General features: G+C 46.2%; 1 protein-coding gene across 1 annotated transcript in view; it reads right to left on the bottom strand.

Annotated features, from left to right (window-relative positions):
- The window catches only part of mss51 (MSS51 mitochondrial translational activator), a 28,432-nt gene extending 12,034 nt beyond the window's left edge, over positions 1-16,398 (bottom strand). Inside the window, exons 1-5 of the mRNA XM_033040467.1 lie at positions 16,104-16,398; positions 9,624-9,786; positions 7,940-8,095; positions 5,588-5,712; positions 3,993-4,556 (exon numbers count right to left, since the gene is read on the bottom strand). Coding sequence (XP_032896358.1) covers positions 3,993-4,556; positions 5,588-5,712; positions 7,940-8,095; positions 9,624-9,763 — 985 coding nt within the window. The 5' untranslated portion in view covers positions 9,764-9,786; positions 16,104-16,398. The remainder of the gene's footprint in view (positions 1-3,992; positions 4,557-5,587; positions 5,713-7,939; positions 8,096-9,623; positions 9,787-16,103) is intronic.
- Positions 16,399-22,622: the final 6,224 nt, after the last annotated feature.

Here is a 22,622-nt window from a genome sequence, read left to right on the forward strand (position 1 = left end):
AGACTTTTCTGGGCATTATCTTGCACTAAACGTTATTCCCTTTATCCTGTATCTGTACACTATGGACGGCTTGATTGTAATCATGTCAAGGTCTTTCCGCTGTCTCGATGGCACGCAACAAAAAAGTTTTTCACGGCAGCTCGGTACATGTGACCATAACAAACTAAACTAATGGTGACGTTGAAATGGCAAAGGTACTTCTTCTTTCCTGGTTGAACATTGCACACGGGAGATACAGTACGTCAGAGCACTCTGAGCACCCCATGTGAGCCGTCAGTGAAGAGTGGCCACAGCCTGGCCTTTTGATCATAGACTCATCGAGCGGGAGCATTTTGAAACAGTAATCCATGCCTTTATTACATCTAGGCTGGATTACTGTAACGCACTCTACTCTGGAGTCGCACGAGCTTCATTGGCTCGTCTCCAGCTTGTTCAAAATGCTGCCGCTCGCCTTTTGACTGGAACTCGAAAGAGGGAGCACATTACGCCAATTTTGGCCTCCCTACACCGGCTCCCAGTGCACTTTCGAGTTCATTTCAAAATTCTTTTATTTGTTTTTAAATCGTTGAATGGGCTCGCCCCGCCTTACCTCTCTGAGCTGCTCCACCTATATGCTCCTGCCCGGTGCCTCAGGTCAGCTGATCAGCTGCTCCTTGAGGTACCAAGGTCTAAGCGGAAGCTCAGAGGGGATAGAGCCTTTTCTGTTGCTGCTCCGGCACTCTGGAACACCTTGCCGCTGCACATCAGACAGGCCCCCTCACTGTCCATCTTCAAATCCTCCCTAAAAACACATTTTTATTCTTTGGCTTTCGACACTGGCTGAGGCATTGCTCCTGTTTTTAGTGCTTTTAATGTCTTTTAATTTTTAGTGTGTTTTTATAGTCCTTCGTTTTACGGTTTTTAATGGTTTTTAATTGTTTGTAATAGCTTTTTGTTCATGAGTTCTCATGTACAGCACTTTGTGGCAACTGTAGTTGTTTAAAGTGCTTTATAAATAAAGTTATTATTATTATTATTATTATTATCGAGTCACAGAGTGATACAGTGTGGAAACAGGCCCTTCAACCCAACTTACCCACACCGGCCAACATGTCCCAGCTAAACTGGTCCCACCTGCCTGCGCTTAGTCCATATCCCTCCAAACCTATGCTACCCATGTACTTGTCTAACTGTTTCTTAAACGTTGGGATAGTCCCAGCCTCAACTACCTCTGGCAGTTTGTTCCATACACCCACCACCCTTTGTGTGAAAAAGTTACCCCTCAGATTCCTATTAAATCTTTTCCCCTTCACCTGAACCTATGTCCTCTGGTCCTCGATTCCCCTACTCTAGGGAAGAGACTCTGTGCATCTACACAATCTATTCCTCTCATGATTTTATACACCTCTATAAGATCACCCCTCATCCTCCTGCGCTCCAAGGAATAGAGACCCAGCCTACTCAATCATCTGCCCTCATAACAATCAAGATAGGCACAAAATGCTGGAATAACTCAGCGGGACAGGAAGCATCTCTGGATAGAAGATATGAGTGTGATTTTGGGTCAAGACCCTTCTTCAGAGTGAGTCAGGGGAAAGAGAGGCACAGAGATAAGGAAGGGTAAGGTGTGAAATCTTGTGAGACACCAAAGGGGATGGGGATCAAGGAAAATGTAAAATAGATCATTGTTAGCTCGGAGATGGTGACATCGAAGCATACAATCTAATCGGGGGGACAGTCAGATTGGTTGGAGAACTAGGAAATGGGGGGGGGGGATGGAGAGAGAGGGAAAGCAAGGGTTACATGAAGTTAGAGAAGTCAATGTTTATACCACTGGGATGTAAGGTACCCAAGTGAAATATGAGGTGCTGTTCCTCCAATTTGCGCTGGGCCTCTGACAGTGGAGAAGGCCCAGGACAGAAAGGTCAGAATAGACTGGGTAAATGAGTCTTTTACCCAGAGTAGGGGAATCAAAACCCAGAGAACATATGTTTATGGTAAGAGCAGATAGGTTTACTAGGGGGATGAGATTGAATCTAAGGATTTACTAGATTGAATCTAAGGGTAACTTTTTCACACAGAGGGAGCTGGGTATATGGAACGAGCTGCCGGAGGAGGTAGTTGAGGCAGAAACTATAATAACATTTAAAATACATTTGGACAGGTACAGTACATGGATAGAAAAGGTTTTGAGGAATATGGGCCAAATGCGGGCAGGTGGGACTGGTATTGGATGGGACAGTTTGGTCAGCATGGGCAAGCTGGGCCCAAGGGCTTGTTTCCGTACTGTGTGACACGATGACTCTATTGGAAGGCATTTTCTGTCACTTTTGATTCGTAAAAAACATACATAATTGTGAAATGAGTGTCTGCATTGCAAGACAAGCCGGTCTCAATTCCTATCTGATGAATGGTCTCGACCTGAAACTTCACCTATTCCTTTTCTCCAGAGATGCTTGCTGACCCGCTGACCTTTTTGTGTCTATTCCCTGTAACAGCTGATATCTTCCACTCAAAGACTGGATTGTGTTTCCCCCGAGATAGAAATAGTTTTCTGGCACGAGGCAGCAGCTTCGCTAGTCCCACAGTTCCTACTGGTGGAGTAACGCAGGCAGCTGATGGAGAACAGGACGAGTTTTTGATGAATAGCTTCCTCACAGTGCAAGGAGAGAGCTAGATAGGGTTCTTAAAAATAGCGGAGTCAGGGGATATGGGGAGAAGGCAGGAACGGGGTACTGATTGTGGATGATCAGCCATGATCACATTGAATGGCGGTGCTGGCTCGAAGGGCCAAATGGCCTACTCCTGCACCTATTGTCTATTGTCTAACTCTACAGTGCCTGAACTCAACTACAAACGCAGCACCTTGCGGCACATCATAACGCTGCCTCACAACCCCAGCCACCCTGCTTTAACCCTGACGTCGGCTGTTGCCTATGTGGAGTTTGCACGTTCTCCCTGTGGCCGTGTGGGTATCTACCATGTCCTCCAGTTTCCTCCCACGTCCCAAAGACATTCAGTTCGGCAAACTCACTGGCCACTGTAAGTAGTCCCTGGAGTGCAGGTGAGAGTTAGAATCTGTTAATGGGAATGTGGGGAGAATAAGATGCTTGATAGTGGGCCTGGACCTGGTGGGCAGAAGGGCCAGTTTCCTTGTTGTATATCCTTTGGCCCAACTTTCCCACATCGACCAACATGCCCCATCTGCACTAGTCCCACCTGCCTGCATTTGGTCCATATCCCTCTAAACCTGTCCTACCCATGTACCTGTCTAAATGTTTCTTAAACCTTGCGATAATACCTGCCTCAACTACCTGCTCCGGCAGTTCGTTCCATCCACCCACTGCCCTTTGTGTAATAAAGTTTCCCTTCCGGTTCCTATTAAATCTTTCCCCCCTCACCTTAAACCGATGTCCTCTGGTTCTCGATTCCCCTACTCTGGGGCAAGAGATTCTGTGCATCTACCCGATCTAATCCTCTCATGATTTTATACATATTTATAAGATCACCCCTCATCTTCCTGCGCTTCAGGGAATAGAGTCCTAGCCTGCACAACCTTTCCTACAGTTCAGGCCCTCAAGTCCTGGCAACATCCTCGCAAACCTTCTCTGCAATTGACAACACCTTTCCTGTAACATGGTGCCCAAAACTGAACACAATAGCCTTCTGAGTAGTGTGACCTACTAAATCCAACTACTTGAAAGGATCTGCAGGAAATGATGCCTCAAGCAGGCAGCTAATGTCATCAAAGGCCAACACCACCCTGCCCACGCTCCCATCTCACCAATACAATCGGGATGAAGGTTCAGGAGATCAGGTTGAGATCCATCTTCAGCACTCACCAATCCCTATCTGATGAATGGTCTCGACCTGAAACTTCACCTGTTCCTTTTCTCCAGAGATGCTTGATGAACCGCTGAGTTAATTGACCTTTTTGTGTCTATTCCCTGTAACAGCTGATATCTTCGACTCAAAGACTGGATCATGTTTCCATGGACGAAGGTTGAGCTTACCTGGGTGAAATCCTATCACCAAGTGTGGCCGGGCAGCTCGCTCCGACTCCACCATGGTCTCCCAGTACACGTGGTACAGACCCTTCCATCCACTCAGGTACACCCGTCTCCTGCCCGCAAACGTCTGCAAGGGAGGCCTGATATTGGGACCTTGCACCACCTCAGGCCCAATCATAACCACCTCCATGCCCTCGTTGTTGGGGAACATGTGAGCAAGCTCGTCGTAGTCTTTAGACCGGGCGTTGAGGGTCTCCGTATGAGAGGCCCCAATGACGTGGATGGTGAGGGGCTTTTCTAACGGGTTGATGCCAAAGCTGTGAAGAGCAAATCCAATGGTCACCGGCCTGGCTTGGAAGTCAGAGGTCACCCGTTTGATGGATTCCAAGAGCTCGCCGTGTCCAGGCTTGAGTTTCCCAGCATTCGCCCACAGGATGTCCATGTGCTTGCAGCTCAAAACAGACATCAACTTGGCATCGAGGTCCCCCTGCATCAAGAACCAGTCATCCCAGCCTTTCACCTCAGCCACAGCCTTCGTCCAGTCTTTGGTGGCGAAGGGGATGTCATCTGGGAGGCAGACGATGAAGAACAGGTTTGTAGGTTAGTTGGCTATGTTAAAATGTTAAAATTAGCCCTAGTGTGTGTAGAATGTGCGGGGATCGCTGGTCAGCGCGGACTCGATGGGTCGATGGGCCTGTTTCCGCGCTGTATCTCTAAACTAAACAAAGTTCAATAAGGTCATAGAATCAGACAGAACAGAGTCCCCATATGGGTTGCTCAAGACAGCTGTTGCTAGGCAAACGCAGCATGGAACACTTGGCTTAAAGCCTGGCTATGTTGTGACATCGTGAAAGTGTGAAACACCAATAATATTGAGGAGTTTATTTTTTCTGATGATATAGAATGGTCTGTTTTAGTTTTAGAAATACAGCGCGGAAACAGGCCCTTCGGCCCACTGTGCCCGCACCGACCAGACATCACCCCGTACACTAGCACTTGCCAACACACTAGGGGCAATTTACTATTTACAGAAGCCAATTAACCTGTTGATGCCGTCAATGGATATTTTTCAGGCAGAGACAGATTGATTCTTGATTAATACGGGTATCACGGCTTATGGGGAAACGGCAGGAGCAAGTAGTTAAGAGGGAAAGATAGATCAGTATAATGATTCAATGGCGGAGCAGAATTAATGGGCCAAATGGTCTAATTCTGCTCCGATCACTTACGAACTCATGATCCTACAAACCTGCACCAGAGACCCGGGTTCGATCCTGACAACGGGTGCTGTCTGTACAGAGTTTGTCCGTTCTCCTTGTGACTGCGTGGGTTTTCTCCAGGTGCCTCGGTTTCCTCCTACACTCCAAAGACTCCTACAGGTTGTTAATTGGCTTCAATAAAGAATTGTAAATTGTCCTTAGTGTGTGGGGTGGTGCTAGTGCGCGGGGTGACCGCTGGTCAGCACGGACTCGGTGGGCCGAAGGGCCCGTTTCTGCGCTGTATCTCTTAACTAAACCAACAATAAATAAGTTGGGTGAAAGTCACCCACCGCTGTTGGTGTTGAGAACACTATCGGTGTTGGACTGAGCACTCAGTACCTGTGAACACCAGCCACTCCAGCAGCCTGTCCACCGCAGCCCATTTTAGTTTCTTGCAGAACTTCTTGTGCAGGGGCCAGCTCAATCGTTGACATTCCTTCCCACAGTAGTAGACATTCTGGCACCTGTCGATGCAAACCGCCACCAACATCAGTTGCAATTCCTCGTGGACATTGAAGGATTATCAAGCAGTCACTTAACACTGAGCATTCAGCGCGTTATACAGGCTGGCTGATCCGTGTTCCCAAGGTGCAGATAATATTCTCAACCTGGCTAACACACATGCAGCTAGAAGTAGCAATGTCACAAAAGTTTGAGATTTTAAAAATCAAGTCTGCAATTTATCCCATCAGATAAAACACAGGTCTTTATTCTTTGGAGCGCAGAAGGTTAAGGGGGGACTTGATAGAGCTCTTTAAAATGATGAGAGGGATAGACAGAGTTGACGTGGATAAGCTTTTCCCACTGAGAGTAGGGAAGATTCAAACAAGAGGACATGACTTGAGAATTAAGGGACAGAAGTTTAGGGGTAACATGAGGGGGAACTTCTTTTCTCAGAGAGTGGTGGCTGTGTGGAATGAGCTTCCAGTGAAGGTGGTGGAGGCAGGTCCGATTTTATCATTTAAAAATAAATTGGATAGTTATATGGACGGGAAAGGTATGGAGGGTTATGGGTCTGAGTGCAGGTAGATGGGACTAGGGGAGAATATGTGTTTGGCACGGACTAGAAGGGCCGAGATGGCCTGTTTCCGTGCTGTAATTGTTATATGGTTATATGGTTATAAAACAAAGTTTAATTTGACACCTAATTCACTTTCATATCTTCAGTATTAAAAAGGTTATTGCCATTTTCATACTCGGAAATTAGCATCTTGTTCCCTATTGCTTTTCCATTGACTTAACACAAAAGCTGTGATCAAGGACAGTCAAAAGTTCATAACTTTCTTAAAAATTAAGAGAACTGAAATAAATGTTCAGTTATTATAGATTGAAGCATTCTGAAACAAATATGAAACAATCTTACTTGGATGACCTGAAATTAAAGCATATAATTAGTTAGTTACCTAATTGGAGCTAAATCCAAATTCAATTACTAGATCTAAACATCTATCCATTTCTTAAGAAAAGATTAACATTTTTAAATAGCCTAAGTGTCCAAATATCATTCACACAAGAATTCACAATAGAACATGATTTTTAAATCTCATTGTCATGAATTTATAGGCCAAATGGAAGGAATTTAGTGTTTAATTCCCGTAAATTAATGGACATTTTAATCAACTTGCGAGTGAGATTTTGTGGAACGCGATCGAATGGAACGTTGCGGTTTGCGGTGAATTCAAACCCCATATCGGCAGGAAAAAAACTGCCTGTTCGTATGGGGCCTAAATCACCTTTTCGCAACGTAAAATTTGGATTAAGGTAATCCTAAGAAGCAAGTTTATATGTAAAATAGACTGCTTACCTTTATTTGTCTCGTACGGGAGATCCGTCCCGTTGTCGGCGTTGACGGCATTAGAAGCGGATATTTATTTTACTCCAGCGCTGAAATTGTCACGCGATTTAAAAAAAAATTCACGGAACGGCAGTCGGAACAATTCTTCAGCATTAGCTAGCAGCCCGAGAAAATATGTCCAGGACAGGCAGGAGAAAAAACGCATTTTAACCCCGCTCCCCCCCCTCAAAGGCGCCAAAGTCGCGCACACGGCCAGTGGCAGAACTGCAGCACCACTGAAGGTAAGTTTTGTAACTTTTGTAACTAGAAGCTTGCACCCTTCAACACTTTTGCTGGTGCTGAAGGTAGTTCCCGGTGAGTGCCGTGCAGCGGCACTGGAACGGAACAGGCTGCCAGCGTAGAGCCGAACAAGTGACCGGTCTCGGCCGTCATCTGCCATGGGCAAGGACAAGACCAGCTGACAAAGTGACTGCCGAGAACAAGAGACAAGGACCGACCCAGCGGCCGATCGAGGAGGACCTTCAGAGAGTGAGGGGGGACGTCGGACAGTGAGGGGGGACATCAGAGAGTGAGGGGGGACATCAGAGAGTGAGGGGGGACATCAGAGAGTGAGGGGGGACATCAGAGAGTGAGGGGGGACATCAGAGAGTGAGGGGGGACATCAGAGAGTGAGGGGGGACATCAGAGAGTGAGGGGGGACATCAGAGAGTGAGGGGGGGCGTCGGACAGTGAGGAGCTTTCTCCCCCCCCCCCCCCACTATAATCAGATTGAAGAAGGGATCCTTGATAGTCCTGAACAAAGCCAAGACCCATTCAAGACCAATGTTCAAGACAGAATCCATGGGTCACCCTACAGCAGAGCTGCTCAATAGATCACTTCAACCATTGTTCCTTACCTTTTGCAACGTTGAAGACCTCTTTGGCCCAGTAGAGCGTCCGGAAGCTTCTTGCACTCTGCACAGAACTTGTAGGTATCCTCCATCCTCTGAAACATCTCCTGGTAAGTACGGATTCCAAAATCTGTGGCCGATTTCCTTCCCTCCAACGCCGCCCTGCAGCCACCCAATCACAGACAACAATCAGTAGCAACTTCTCCCCAGTCCTATTGCGACGGAGGACCAACAAACAGCAAAGACAGCGGCAAAAGATAGGCACAGAGTGCTGGAGGAACTCAGCGGTGCTGGCAGTATCTCTGGAGAAGCAGCAGTCTGCTATACATGGTTGACGGCACGGTGGTGCAGCGGTAGAGTTGCTGCCTCACCGCGCCAGAGACCCGGGTTCAATCCTGACTACGGGTGCTGTCTGTACGGAGTTTGCACGTTTTCCCTGTGACCACGTGGGTTTCCTCCAGACGCTCCGGTTTCCTCCCATATTCCAAAGAAACTTGTGGGTTTGTAGGTTTTTATCCTGTATCTGTACACTGTGGACGGCTTGATTGGAATCATGCTGTTTAAGAAGGAACTGCGGATGCTGGAAAATCGAAGGTAGACAAAAGTGCTGGAGAAAGTCAGCGGGTGCAGCAGCATCTATGGAGCGAAGGAAATAGGCAACGTTTCGGCCCGAAACGTTGCCTATTTCCTTCGCTCCATAGATGCTGCTGCACCCGCTGAGTTTCTCCAGCACTTTTGTCTACCTTGGAATCATGCTGACTGGATGGCATGGAACAAAAAAGCCTTTCACTGTACCTTGGTACACGTGACAATAAACTAAACTGAAACTGAACAAATACTGAGACTCGTTGGCAATATCCATATCCAATGAATGAACAAAGTCGGGTGGCACAGTTGTGCAGCGGTACTGTTGCTGCCTCACAGCGCCTGAGAACCGGGTTCGATCCTGATTATGGGTGCTGTCTGTACGGAGTTTGTACGTTCTCCATGTCACTGCGTGAGTTTTCTCCAGGTGTTCTGGTTTCCTCCAACACTCCAAAGACGTACAAGTTTGTAGGTCAATTGCCTTCTGTAAATTGTAAGTTGTCCATAGTGTGTAGGATAGTGCTAGTGTATGGGGTGGGGAACCTTTTCATGTTGGAATGCCGCATCAAGTTAGCTGTAATCTTATAAGGCCACATCCAAGATCAGATATACTTCAAAATGTACATTATTTTGTTAACATAACCCTCATGATTTACTAATGTTTCAATTGTGGCCGGCAGTCGGGGAGGATTATTTCGTTGAATCTTCTTTTACTCTTTGATATTTTAAATACCTTCATTTTAAGATTAAAATTAAAATAATAAAAGACGAACAAAAACATATTAATAAAAATAAAAGGATTTGTTCAATAAAATTTGGATTCATTCAAAAAGCCTAGAAGGCCTTAATGGCCTAGAAGGCCGAAGGTTCCCCACCCCTGCACTAGTGATCGCTGGACGGCTTGGTCTTGGTGGGCCATTTCCGCGCTGTATCTCTAAATTCTCAACGTCAACAGGTTAAGGAAAGGTGACCTTATCAGCAGCATTGTCCCAAAATACCATCTCCAGTTTAAATTCCATTTGGAATATTTTGGAGGACCAAGAAACCAAGAAGAACCAAGAAAATGAACCCGCAAGGTGTGAGATCCTTGCGAGGGTCTTGTTACCTGTAGTCGCTGTAATTTTGCATATTTAATTTCTGAAGGATGACCTTGGAGAGTCCCGGAACATTGGAATCCATAGCAACAAAGCCGAGCGTATCCGTGTAGACGCCACCAGTGCTGGAGTCAAGGACTTGGCGAGACATGACTTCTGCTTCCTCCACCAACCCTGTGAAAAACAACGTTTTAGTTTTAGGGATTTAGTTTTAAAACTACAGCGCGGAAACACGTCCTTCGGCCCACTGAGTCCACGCTGACCAGCGATCACCCCGCACACTAATACTAACCTCTACGTCCGGGACAATTTCACCATTTTTTTAATTGAACCAATTAACCTACAAACCTGAGATAGACACAAAAAGCTGGAGTAGCTCAGTGGGTCAGACAGCATCTCTGGAGAAAAGGAATAGGTGGAACCCTTCATCAGCCTGTGACGCTGAGTTTCTCCAGCTTTTTGTGTCTTACCCCGGTTTAAACCACCCTCTGCAATTCCTTCCAAGAATCCTACAAACCTGTATGTCTTTGCAAAGTGGGAGGAGAAAACTCACACAGTCACAGGGAGAACGTACAAACTCCGTACAGACAGCACCCATAGTCAGGATCGAACCCGGTTCTGCTGTAAGTCTTCTTGGGAAGATTTCAATTTGCTAAAGGGCACTGTGCAAATGGATGATTATGTTATGAAAATTAAATACAGGCCCAACACCGATTTTCCAGCAACTGGTGGCCCGGCATCTCTTTAATCCGGTGAAAATTACGAGATCGCCCCCACCCCCGGAGGACCCACAAGAAAGTGGCGCCTAGGCCGGGTGGTGCGGCCGAACGCAACCTCATTGGGACTTCTACGGCCGATCAGCGGGTCAACCTCATTGACAAGCGACTGAGACAGATGGTTCATTTGTGAGCAAGAACTCCTCTTTAAACTTTACTTTAAGACTTTAGAGATACAGCACGGAAACAGGCCCTTCGGCCCACCGTGTCTGCGCCGAACAGCGATCACCCAATACACTAGCGTTATGCCACATACTGGGGACAATTTACAATTTACAGAAGCCAATCTTTGCAGTGCGTGAGGAAAAGGGAGCACCCGGAGAAAACCCACGTGGTCACGGGGAGAACGTACAACTCGGTACATCCATAGTCAGGATTGAGCCCGGGTGTCTGGCGCTGTAAGGCAGCAACTCCCGCCTGCTTTGGCACCTCAACGGCCTTTGTAACGGATAACCCAACTCTTCGAGTCAATCACATAGCTGGAGGTATGAACGGATGACACACAGATGGCTGGGATGCCATCACAACAATGATGGTTTAATCGGGTCTATTAATACTTCACAAGGGGCAGCTGCACAAACAGAGCCAGCCCACCTTGGTCAGGAGGTCACACAGAGGCTTTGTCCCAGTTTATTGGAACAGCTGACAATCCTGCACACATAGCTTGGTCTCGGTAAACAAGGACCAGAGGTTCCGACATCTTCACCCGGGCAGGCTCCTGGGCATTCCCTAGGAGCCGACCCATCTCCCGTACCCTCAGAACACCAGCTATCCACGTGGCATTAATATTACCAATAATCGTTTGTGGACCAACGACATTGATACAAGACACACGAATGCCTCTGCTTCATTAAGAGATGGAGGACATTTGGCATTCCCACATTAGAATTCCTACAACACCCCTCACCATCTCCCTCTTTTCCCAGTGCCCTATCTGGATGCCAACTCATATCTCCTTTTCCCCTTCTCCTTCCCCTTTCACCGCTCTGGAATGGGAATTCAAGCAGAGTGCTTCAGGGACAGGAGTGTTATCCACTGTGAAAGTGATAAAGGGGCGACATATCTGGTTATGGCCATCACGACCTGAACTCATGGAATATCTTTCTTGTCAGCTTGTTGCTCCAACAGGTGCTGTCTGTACGGAGTTTGCACATTCTCCCTGTGACTGTGAGTTTTCTCCGGGTTTCCTCCCACACTCCAAATACGTGCAGGTTTGTAGGTGGGCTGAAGGGCCTGCTTCCGCACTCTACCCCTGAATTGAAATTTAAAATTGAAATTGAAATTGAATAAGTTTATTGGCCAAGTATTCACATACAAGGAATTTGCTTTGGTGCTCCGCTCGCAAGTGACATGACATACAGTGATAATTAAGAATGACACATAAAACATTAAACATTAATAATGAACATTATCGATTAAACATGTGAATGAAATAAAATACCAGAGCAAAAGTAGGCTACAGATTTTTGGTTATTGAGTAGAGCTACTACTCGTGGAAAAAAGCTGTTTTTATGTCTGGCTGTGGCAGCTTTGACAGTCCGGAGTCGCCTTCCAGAGGGAAGTGATTCAAAGAGTTTGTGGCCAGGGTGAGAGGGGTCAGAGATGATCTTGCCCGCTCGCTTCCTGGCCCTTGCAGTGTACAGTTCGTCAATGAGGGGAAGGTTGCAGCCAATAACCTTCTCAGCTGATCGGACGATTCGCTGCAGCCTCCGGATGTCGTGCTTGGTGGCTGAGCCAAACCAGACCATGATGGAGAAGGCGAGGACAGACTCTACGATGGCCGTATAGAATTGGACCATCATTGCCTGGGGCAGATTGTGCTTCCTCAGCTGCCGCAGGAAGTACATCCTCTGTTGTGCCTTTTTGACTGTGGAGTCGATGGTGGCTCCCCATTTAAGGTCCTTGAAGATGATGGTTCCCAGGAACTCAAAAGACTCCACAGATGTGACTGTGGTGTTGTTGATGGTGAGTGGGGTGAGGGGAGGCTCTCTTAAAGTCCGCAATCAATTCCACTGTCTTAAGAGCATTGAGCTCCCGGTTGTTGCGACGGCACCAGGACGCCAGCTGTGTCACTAAACTTAACTAAACTAGATTCCAGATAATGGATTATATTTGATGCTGGTAAATGCTTTCCCAACTCATTAATATTTGGCACGAGTTCTACATATTTGAAAATGCATGTTGATGTCGAGTGGGTCCTGGAGAAGTTCCAAAACTGAAGTGAACTGATTATCTCAATCTCCTGCGGATCTGCCCTTTGCTTCATATCTCCCTGCACTGAACCTAACATTGCTTTCTGCATGATATTCATTCACATAGCTGGAGGATTGAGTGGACAGCTTAACCCATCTCTATTTCAAAAGAAAGGGATATGAATTTGAATGCACTGTTCTTTTTTTGACGCTAACAACATGTGTATTTACTGCCAGAAGTCGTAACATCAGACGAGGGGTTCCAATGCACAGACACACACTGAAGGTTACAGGGAGCACTAGAGAGAGGTGGCAGACAGACACTTGGAGGGTGAGGGGAGCCACTTGGGTGTCAGTGGGGGGCGGGGGGAAGACACTCTGGGGAAGGGAGGGGAGAGGGTGTGACTCACTTGGGGGAGGGGCGGGGGTGAAACAATAGCAGTGGGGGTGAGACTCACTCATGGGGGGGGATGTGGGACAGTCCAGGGGGAGGGGTGACTCAATAGGGAGGGGTTGGGGGGGTGGGAGTCAAGAGTATTTTATTGTCATATGTCCCGCACGGAACAATGGAATTCTTACAGCAACACAACATTGTGTGTATGCGTGTTTGTATATTTGTATATATTATGTGTGTGTGTGTGTGTGTGTGTGTGTGTGTGTGTGTGTGTGTGTGTGTGTGTGTGTGTGTGTGTGTGTGTGTGTGTGTGTGTGTGTGTGTGTGTATATATATATATCAGGAACCTTTTTTGTTGTTTAACACACAAATAAACAAACAATAATAGTGCAGTCAAAACCAATGCCCACAAGTCTACATAGTTTGGAGGCTATTTGGAGGTTGTAGTGTTTAATAACCTGATGGTTGTAGGGAAGAAGCTGCTCCTGAACCTGGACGTTAGTTTTCAGGCTCCTGTACCTTCTTCCTGGTGGCAGGGGTGAAATAAGAGAAAGGCCATGGAGCGTAAGTGTAATCCATATCAATCTCATTCACCATTACTTGGTCAATTGCTTTCAAAGCAATGACAATTCAAGTGATTGTCCAAATAGCTCCTATCTAGGCCACCAATCTGCATCTTACTAACCATGCCCCTTCCCTTTGCATCCAATTTGTTTATATATATACAATTTTCAGAGGCATAGATAGACTGTCAGAACCTTGTTCCTAGAATGGAAAAATCAAAGTTTAAAGATGATGTATGGGGCATCTTTTATTACACAGGGTGGTGAGTGCCTGAAACATATCCCCATGGGTGGCAGTGGAGGCAGATGCATTAGTGGTATTTAAGAGGCTTTTAGATAGGCATATGGTTACGCAGGCAATGGAAGGATAGGGATCATGTGCAGGTAGATAATGGATGGTCAGCACAGACATTGTGGGCTGAAGGGCCTGTTCTCACGCTGTACTGTTCCTTGTTCTATATTCTACATAACAAGCGCAAAGGGTCCCAGCACTGATCCTAGAGGTACCTGCTGCTAACTGGTTCCCAAGCATAAAAATAAACTTTCACCAAGGACGTTCACCATCCTGCAGTTGGGCAGCACAGTGGTGCAGCGGTAGAGTTACTGCCTTACAGCGCCAGAGACCCAGGTTTAATCCTGAGTACGGGTGCTGTCTGTGTGGAGTTTGCACGTTCTCCCTGTCACCTCGTGGGTTTTCTCCAGGTGCTCCAGTTTCTTCCCACACTCCAAAGACGTGTAGGTTTGTACATTAATTGGCTTCTGGAAATTATAAATTGTCCCCAGCGTGTAGGATAGAACTAGTGTGAACGGGTGATTGCTGGTCAGCATGGACTCAATGGGCTGAAGGGCCTGATTCCATGCAGTATCTCCAAACTAAACTAAACTAGACCTGCCAAGAGATGTTTTGGACAGTGGGCATTGCCGATGTAAAGTGGAGATACAAAGTCCCTGACCATTGATGACAGCAAGGAACACATTTTGAGACTCGTGTCACTGATGTCCTGCTGAGTTTCACTGTTTGTATCTACTCGTTATCACCTTCTCCGCAGCCAACAATGGACCATTGTGGGCTCCACGTTTCCTTGAGCATCATTGCTGGCTTTTGGTTTGTCCTCTTGCATACCTTGCATTCATTTATTTCTGTGTGCCTTTTCATACCTCTCGTTTCCCTCTCCTCAGTCTGAAGAAGGGTTTCGACCTGGAACGTCACCTATTCCTTCTCTCCAGAGATGCTGCGCTGAGTTACTCCAGCATTTTGTGTCTACCTTCGGTTATAAACCAGCATCCGCAGTTCCTTCCTACACGCTCCATGAGACTTCTGTTGCTTTTCAATAACGACTGTCAACAGTCTGTTAAAGGGATCAGCGCTCCGCCTGTGTTGTGTCAGTGACAGAATGACACCATAGATCATCTATCCTCGCCACTGGCTTTCCCCATGCACAGTCTCTCCATGTGACTGGATAATTGCAGCACAGAAGGACTTATTTGGACTTAGTTTAGTTTAGTTTAGAGATACAACGCGGAAACAGGCCCTTCGGCCCACCGAGTCGGCACCGACCACCCACACTAGGGACAATTTGGTTGCCTCCACTACTCCCCTCATGCCAATGCATTCCACACCCTGACCACTCACCCTGAAACAAAGATTATCTCCCCTCAGGTCTCGTTTGTTCCTTTTGCCTGTCACCCCGATTATACACCCTCAGGTTAGATATTTTTAGAAAATAGATGCAGGAGGAGGCCATTCGGCCCTTGGAGCCAGCACCACCATTCACATTGTGATCATGGTTTTGACCCAGTCAGACAGCACTTTGTGTCTGCAGATCCTTTCCACACACTTACAAAATATTTATTTGTTATTTAATACGAAACCCCTCAACTGCTCTCTGTTCGGCAGAGATTTAAACCCATATTCCTAACATTGGTAAAGATTGTAAATTGTCCCTGTTGTGTCGGATAGTGCAAGTGTGGTCGGCGCGGACTCGGTGGGCCGAAGGGCCTGTTTCCGCGCTGTTCTATAAAGTGACGATATTTAATTTCAGACAGATTTTTAACCCTAAACTGAATTGCTGGATTCAATTATTCAATTTCAATGGCATTTTATTGTCATATGTACTTAGATACAGGGACATTCATTTTTGTTTTTGCATAAAACCCAGTAAAATCTTACTATACACGAGAGCAAACATTCCAAAGTACAAGTGTAAACATAGTAGATTATACAAAATCTTTGGATTATACTGAGGCAGAACACACGAGTCGCCACGATAAAGACAACAACGTTGAATCTAAAATTATAGACATTAAATGTTGGATATAACAGCTCAATAATCGGTTTACAAACAAGACTGTGTTAAATTTGTTTTAACTTTTGTTTGTTTTTTTCCGTTTTATTCCCCCTTAGCTTTTAAAGGAAAACATATTTGAACAACGTACGAAATAAAGCCAAACACTTAAAAAACATTTTAAAGTTCATTATTATTTCCAGTTTTAAGATAAATTAGTGTAAACTCTTTGTTGGGGAGAATTAGTGCCAATGCAATTGCAAGGAAATGTTGAGACTCACTCTTGTTCCACCTCCTCGCCTTCTGAAGAGCGGAATGGCAAATGCAGATGGGATGGAGATTGCTTTACCGCGGAGTTCACTCCCAAAATAAACAGAGGCGCAACGCCGCGGAGCTGAGGGTGGGAGAGGCACACGTGTGTCCGTGATGTAGCCCCAGGGTCAGACGCCGAAACATCTCAGCCCTGACATGAAACCTGTGTCCAGGACTCTTCTCGCTTTGTGGCCGTGGCTGAGTCTCTGTGCAACAACGTCCCGGCACTAAACCTCAACCAATGACATACAGCAACACCCATCAGCCATCAAACTTTCAACATTCAAACCTGATCTCACAAGAATGTCTTGGGGATGTGTAGGAAGGAACTGCAGAGGCTGGTTTACACCGAAGACAGACACAAAATGCTGGAGTAACTCAGCGGGACAGGCAGCATCTCTGGAGAGAAGGAATGGGTGACGTTTCGGGTCCATACTCTTCTTCAGACTGAGAATCCAGTGGTTTCCAGGGGGCTAGGGGGGCTAGGGGGCTGTGTGAGGTGCTCTGCTCCTTCTGTTCGTGATGCGATCTCGTACAACTATAATCCACCATCCGATCATTCAGACATCCTAACATCTGCTCATGTTCCCTGTCCAGACCCATTCTCAAGCTCCCTCCTACTCTTCAGGCACCCCCCCCCCCCCCCCCCCCCCATCCACTCCCCGGGGTCCCAGTTGACACAGGGGCGGCATGGTGGCGCAGCAGTAGAGTTGCTGCCTTACAGCGCCAGAGACGAGGGTTCGATCCTAACTGCGGGTGCTGTCTGTACAGAGTTTGTACGTTCTCTCTGTGACCGCGTGGGGTTTCTCCAGGTGCCCCAGATTCCTCCCACACTCCAAAGACTTACAAGTGTGAAGGCAAATTGGCTTCAGTAAAATTGTAAATTGTCCCTAGTGTGTAGGATAGTGCAAATGTGCATGGTGATGTAGTGGGTTCGGTGGGATGAAGGGCCTCTTTCTGCGCAGTATCTCTAAAGTAAAGTGATACCATTGTCTCCACTCACTGGGATTGTCCAATCCCACACTGAACCATCCTACCAACAACTAGAGAGCGGTCCTGAACTTCTATCTACCTCATTGGAGACCCTCGGACTATCTTTGATTGGACTTTACTGGACTTTATCTTGCACTAAATGTACTTCACATTATTCCCTTTATCATGTACCTGAACACTGGAATTGGCTCGATTATAATCAGGTATCATTTCAAGGGTCTTGACCCGAAACGTCCCCCATTCCTTCTCTCCAGAGATGCTGCCTGTCCCGCTGAGTTACTCCGGCTTTTTGTGCCTATCTTTGGTTTAAACCAACATCTACAGTTCCTTCTTACACGTTATTTGTCCCCTGACTGGATAGCACGCAACAAAAGCTTTTCACTGTACCTCAGCACATGTGACAATAAACTAAACACTTGATTAGAGTCCTAGTCAGAGAGTCATACAGCATGGAAACAGGCCCTTCGGCCCAACCTGTCCAGACTTGGCCCAACCGAGATGCCCCATCTACTAATCTCATTTATAATCCCATTTGGAGGTAGAAAAAAATGCTGGAGAAACTTAGCGGGTTAGGCAGCATCTATGGAGCGAAGGGAATAGGCAACGTTTCAGGCTGAAACCCTTCTTCAGACTGAACAACTGAAGATGAAACCCTTCTTCAGACTGAAGAAGGGTTTCGGCCTGAAACGTTGCTTATTTCCTTCGCTCCATAGATGCTGCCTCACCCGCTGAGTTCCTCCAGCATTTTTGTCTACCTTCGATTTTCCAGCATCTGCAGTTCCTTCTTAAACATGTAATCCCATTTGTCTGTCTTTGGACATTTCCCCTCAGAATCAAAGGATGTACCTTTAGAATGGAGATGAGGAGGAATTTCTTAAGGTTGAGGGCTGTGAATTTGTGGAATTCATTGCCACAGAGCCCAGACACCCCCTCTTCTCTGCCTGAAAGAGTGCAGAGAAGACTTACAAGGATGTTACCAGAACTCGAGGGCCTGGGCTATAGGAAGCGATTGATCAGGCATGGACTCTACTCCTTGGAACACGGGAGGGATGATCTTATAGAGGTGTATATAATCATGAGGGGAATAGATAGGGTGAATGCACAGTCTTCTTCCCAGGCTTAGGGAACAAATAAATAGTGGGCATTGGTTTAAGGTAAGAGGGAAAAGATTTAATAGGAACCTATGGTAAGGGGAAACTTTCACACAGAGGGTGAAGGGTATATGGAATGAGCTGCCAGAGGCAGAAAAAATTCTCAAGGTATCCCTACTCTGAAAAAGTTTTCCTCCTCTCTCTGACGGGAGTTCTGCAACACCCTCTCTCACTGCTCCCCCTCTGTGAATCCTCCTGCTCTCCGGCTCAACAACCATGCTTTAACCCAGTCTCTCCTGAGTCATTGCTGCCGGCTCCGATTTGTTCTTTGTACCTTTTCATACCTCTAGTTGCCCCCTCCCCTGACTATCAGTCTGAAGAAGGGTTCGACTCGAAACGTCACCTATTCCTTTTTTCCAGTGATGCTGCCTGACCCGCTGAGTTACTCCAGCATTTTGTGTCTAACAACATTTAAAATACATTTGAACAGGTACACAGATAGGAAAGGTTTAGCGGGATATAGGCCAAATAGAGCAGCTGCGACTAGCATAGGTGGGGCATCTTGGTTGGCATGGATGAGTTGGGCCGAAGGGCCTGTTTCTGTGCTATATCACACTATGAATGTTGCATTTCCTCAGGAGACCTTGAACAGGGTCTTGAATCTTTTCCTCTGTATCATATATATTTTTTCTCCCACAGCTTGGAGTCTGTAATCGCAGCGGGGGCAGTTGTCAGCACTCAGCAAGTTTCCAGTGTTCATCAGCACGTCAGCATTCTGAGAGAAATTCATTGGACGGACACCAGGTCCCAAGAACAAGTAATCAACTCTTCTGATACAGAGCCAGGGGATGTTTACATCCAGCTGAGACAGCACATGGGGTCAGTTGATGGGAATCCCAGTGAGAGGTGCCGTGAGGGGGATGAACTGGAATGGCTTTGAACATTGATGTATGATGAACATAGATCAAGATGTAGATCCACAGCCTACAGTCTCAGAGGAGAGAACTATCAACTACATTGCAGCCACATGATAAGGCGACATTGTAAAATCCAAGTTACTTTTGATTAGCTTTTCTGTTTCAAAATTTTTAAAACAATCTTTCTGCAAATGTTCCATTGAAATGGAAAGCCGTCATTTGTTATAGCAGGTCACTCAGAACTTAAGGGTCTGAGCTACAGGGAGAGGTTGAGCAGGCTGGGACTCTATTCCCTGGAGTGCAGGAGGATGAGGAGTGATCTCATATAGGTGTATAAAATAATGAGAGGAATAGATCAGGTGGACGCACAGGGCCTCTTACCCAGAGTGGGGGAAATCGAGAACCACAGGGCAGAGGTTTAAGGTGAAGGGGAAAAGATTTTATCTGACTTTTTCAAACAAAGGGTGGTGGGTGTATAGAATGAGCTGCTGGAGGAGGTAGTTGAGGCAGGGACTATTGCAAAGTTTAAGGATTAATGAGACAGGCATGTGGATCGGACAGGTCTAGAGGGATATGGGCCTGTTTCCACTCTGTGTGACTCCATGACTCTGTATTGCAGCGGTATGCTAGGGAGACAATCCAAGTTATTTTTGATCAGCTTTTCTGTTTAAAAAAAAATGCAATCTTTATGCAAAATGTCACATAATTATAAGAGGCCACCATATTTTATAGTAAGTCTTGATTTGAAGGATCTGTTGTCTTGAAGTTGGGCAGCATGGTGGCGCAGCGATAGAGTTGCTGCCTTATAGCGCCACAGACCCAGGTTTGAGGCTGACTACGCACGCTGCCTGTATGGAGTTTGTACGCTCTCCCTGTGACCGCAGGGGATTTCTCTGGGTGGTCTGGTTGCCTCTCACTTCAAAGACGTACAAGTTTATAGGTTTATTGACTTTGGTTGAAAAATTGTAAATTGTAATTAGTGTGTAAGACAGTGTTAGTGAATGGGGATCGCTGGTTGATATGGATTCAGTGGGCCAAAGGGCCTGTTTCTGCATTGTATTTCTTGTTGTACCAACAAGCACGACATCCGGAGGCTGCAGCGAATCGTCCCATCAGCTGAGAAGGTTGTTGGCTGCAACCTCCCCTCCTCCCCTCCCTCCTCCCCTCCCCTCCCCTCCCCTCCCCCCCCCCCCCCCCCCCCCCCCCACTGAGAACTGTACACTGCAAGGGCCAGGATCGAGTGGGTCAAAGCCACCGCAGCCAGACATAAAAACAACTTTTTTCCACGAGTAACCAAAAGTCTGCAGCCTCCTTTTGCTCTGGTATTTTATTGCATTCACATGTTTAATCAATAATGTTTTATTGTGAATGTTTAATGTTTTACGTGCCATTCTTAATTGTTACTATATGTCGTGTTGTTACTGGCGAGCGGAGCACCGAGGCAAATTCCTTGTATGTGTACATACTTGGCCAATAAACTTATTCATTCATTCAAGTCTAAAACTCAATACACCAAACCCTGAAATGAGCTACAATGTAAAAATGAACAAATATGCACAACTCATCTACAACGGAACCTAGAACAGTACAGCAGACGAACAGGCCCTCTGGCCCAGAATATCTGTATCAAACATGGTGCCAAGATGACCTAATCTCATCATCCAGTGCATGATCCATGAGATTAGTTTATATTGGCACATTGTTCAGCAAACACATCGTGGGCAATCATGCTGTACTGTTCCATGTTCTACTGCAGACAAGTTGTGCACATTTGTTCATTTTGAGCCAGAATCTATGTAAGATTGTTCAGTGGGCCTGTATTTCTTCAATTCATATGTTCTCAATTGAAAATGATTAGGAATTTTCAGGATGAAAGCAGAAGATTGATACGTTTATAGATGAGCTGGCCATTAGGTCCAGCAATGATGTGTGCTGGCTCCATTAAAGGGCAATTATTAACACTACATTTCTATTTCCAATACCCTTCTCTGGAGAAAAGGAATAGGTGATTCCTTTTCTCCAGAGATGCCTTTTGACCCGCTGAGTTACTCCAGCAATTTGTGTCATTCCTCAGTGTCAACCAGCATCTGCAGTTACCTCCTGCACGTTTTGTCCCCGTTATCCTTCCTCCATTAATCAAATTCCATTCAAGACAACCACAAGAACCGAACCCACTCCAGAATCAGCCTGCAAGACCAAGCACCAAACACTGGAATAGCTGAAGAGTAAAGTGCTTTCTCATGACATACAAGAAAGAACATGTGTCACAGGCTTGACACATTTTTATCCTTTTCGGTATTTGGTTCAATTGCAAGCCCCCCACCCCACCCCCCTCCCCCCCATATATAAAATGTCATGCACAATTTGTGCATGATTTATACATAATATACTAGGAAAAGGGCACTGGGCTTTATTCCACAAGTCTATCTGTTTACAAATGGTGAGGCACATCATGTCAGTTACTAATCTCCACATATGGACGTCTCGCTCACCCCCCCCCCCCCCCCCCCCCCCCCCCAGTGCTCTGCTCAATGACCAATGGCCGGTTTTAAATTCCCACCTTGCAATTTAAAACCATCCCGTGACTCTTCTGCTCGATGTAACCTCCCCCTAAGTCTCCAGCTTGTGAACTCTCTGCATTTTTGTGCAATCCTTTACTACACACCATCGTCACATGGTGTGTGGACTCTAATCTTTATTTTTTACCCCTGAAACTGCTCCATTCATTGAAGCTTCTTAAAGCCTCTTTTTGACTGACTTGGTCAACAACCTATTGCCTCCTAGTCTATTTTTGGCTGGAGGTGGCTGTGGTTGAGGTCATAATATTAATTTACAAAAGAGTTTTGGCTAAAATAGCAATGATATATCTTAGAAAATAGGTGCAGGAGGAGGCAATTCGGCCCTTCGAGCCAGCACCTTCTGTGATCAAACCCAAGGATCCAATTGCTGACCGGCCTTTAGAAAAAACATTCATGTTTTAAGATGGTTTATCTGATGAAGTAATACAGTAAACACTTGTTTTAACGGACCTCTTTATAATGGATAAACACAAAATTCTGGAATAACTCAGCGGGACAGGCATCTCTAGAGAGAAGGAATGGGTGACGTTCTCGACCCAAAACGTCACCCATTCCTTTTCGCCAGAGATGCTGCCTGTCCCACTGAGTTACTCCAGCATTTGTGTCTATCTTCGGTGTAAACCAGCATCTACAGTTCCTTCCTACACTTTATAAAGGATTTAGGTTATAGCAGACCAAATTTGTCATAGACATGGATTTGTTGTTTCATGAATGACCACTAAGTGGATGGAGCGAATGGTGTTTTTGAACCATTTTGAGTCCACACCAACCAGTGGCCACCCATACACTAGTTCTACCTTACACACTAGGGACAATTCAGTGTGTAGGATAGATCTACTGCAGAGGTTCTATCTTCTCACATTGCAAAGACATTACGACAGTGTGAGTTAACCCTTAACCGCCCCCCC

Source organism: Amblyraja radiata, chromosome 22, assembly GCF_010909765.2.
Source record: "Amblyraja radiata isolate CabotCenter1 chromosome 22, sAmbRad1.1.pri, whole genome shotgun sequence".
In the NCBI taxonomy this organism is placed as follows: Eukaryota; Metazoa; Chordata; class Chondrichthyes; order Rajiformes; family Rajidae; genus Amblyraja; species Amblyraja radiata.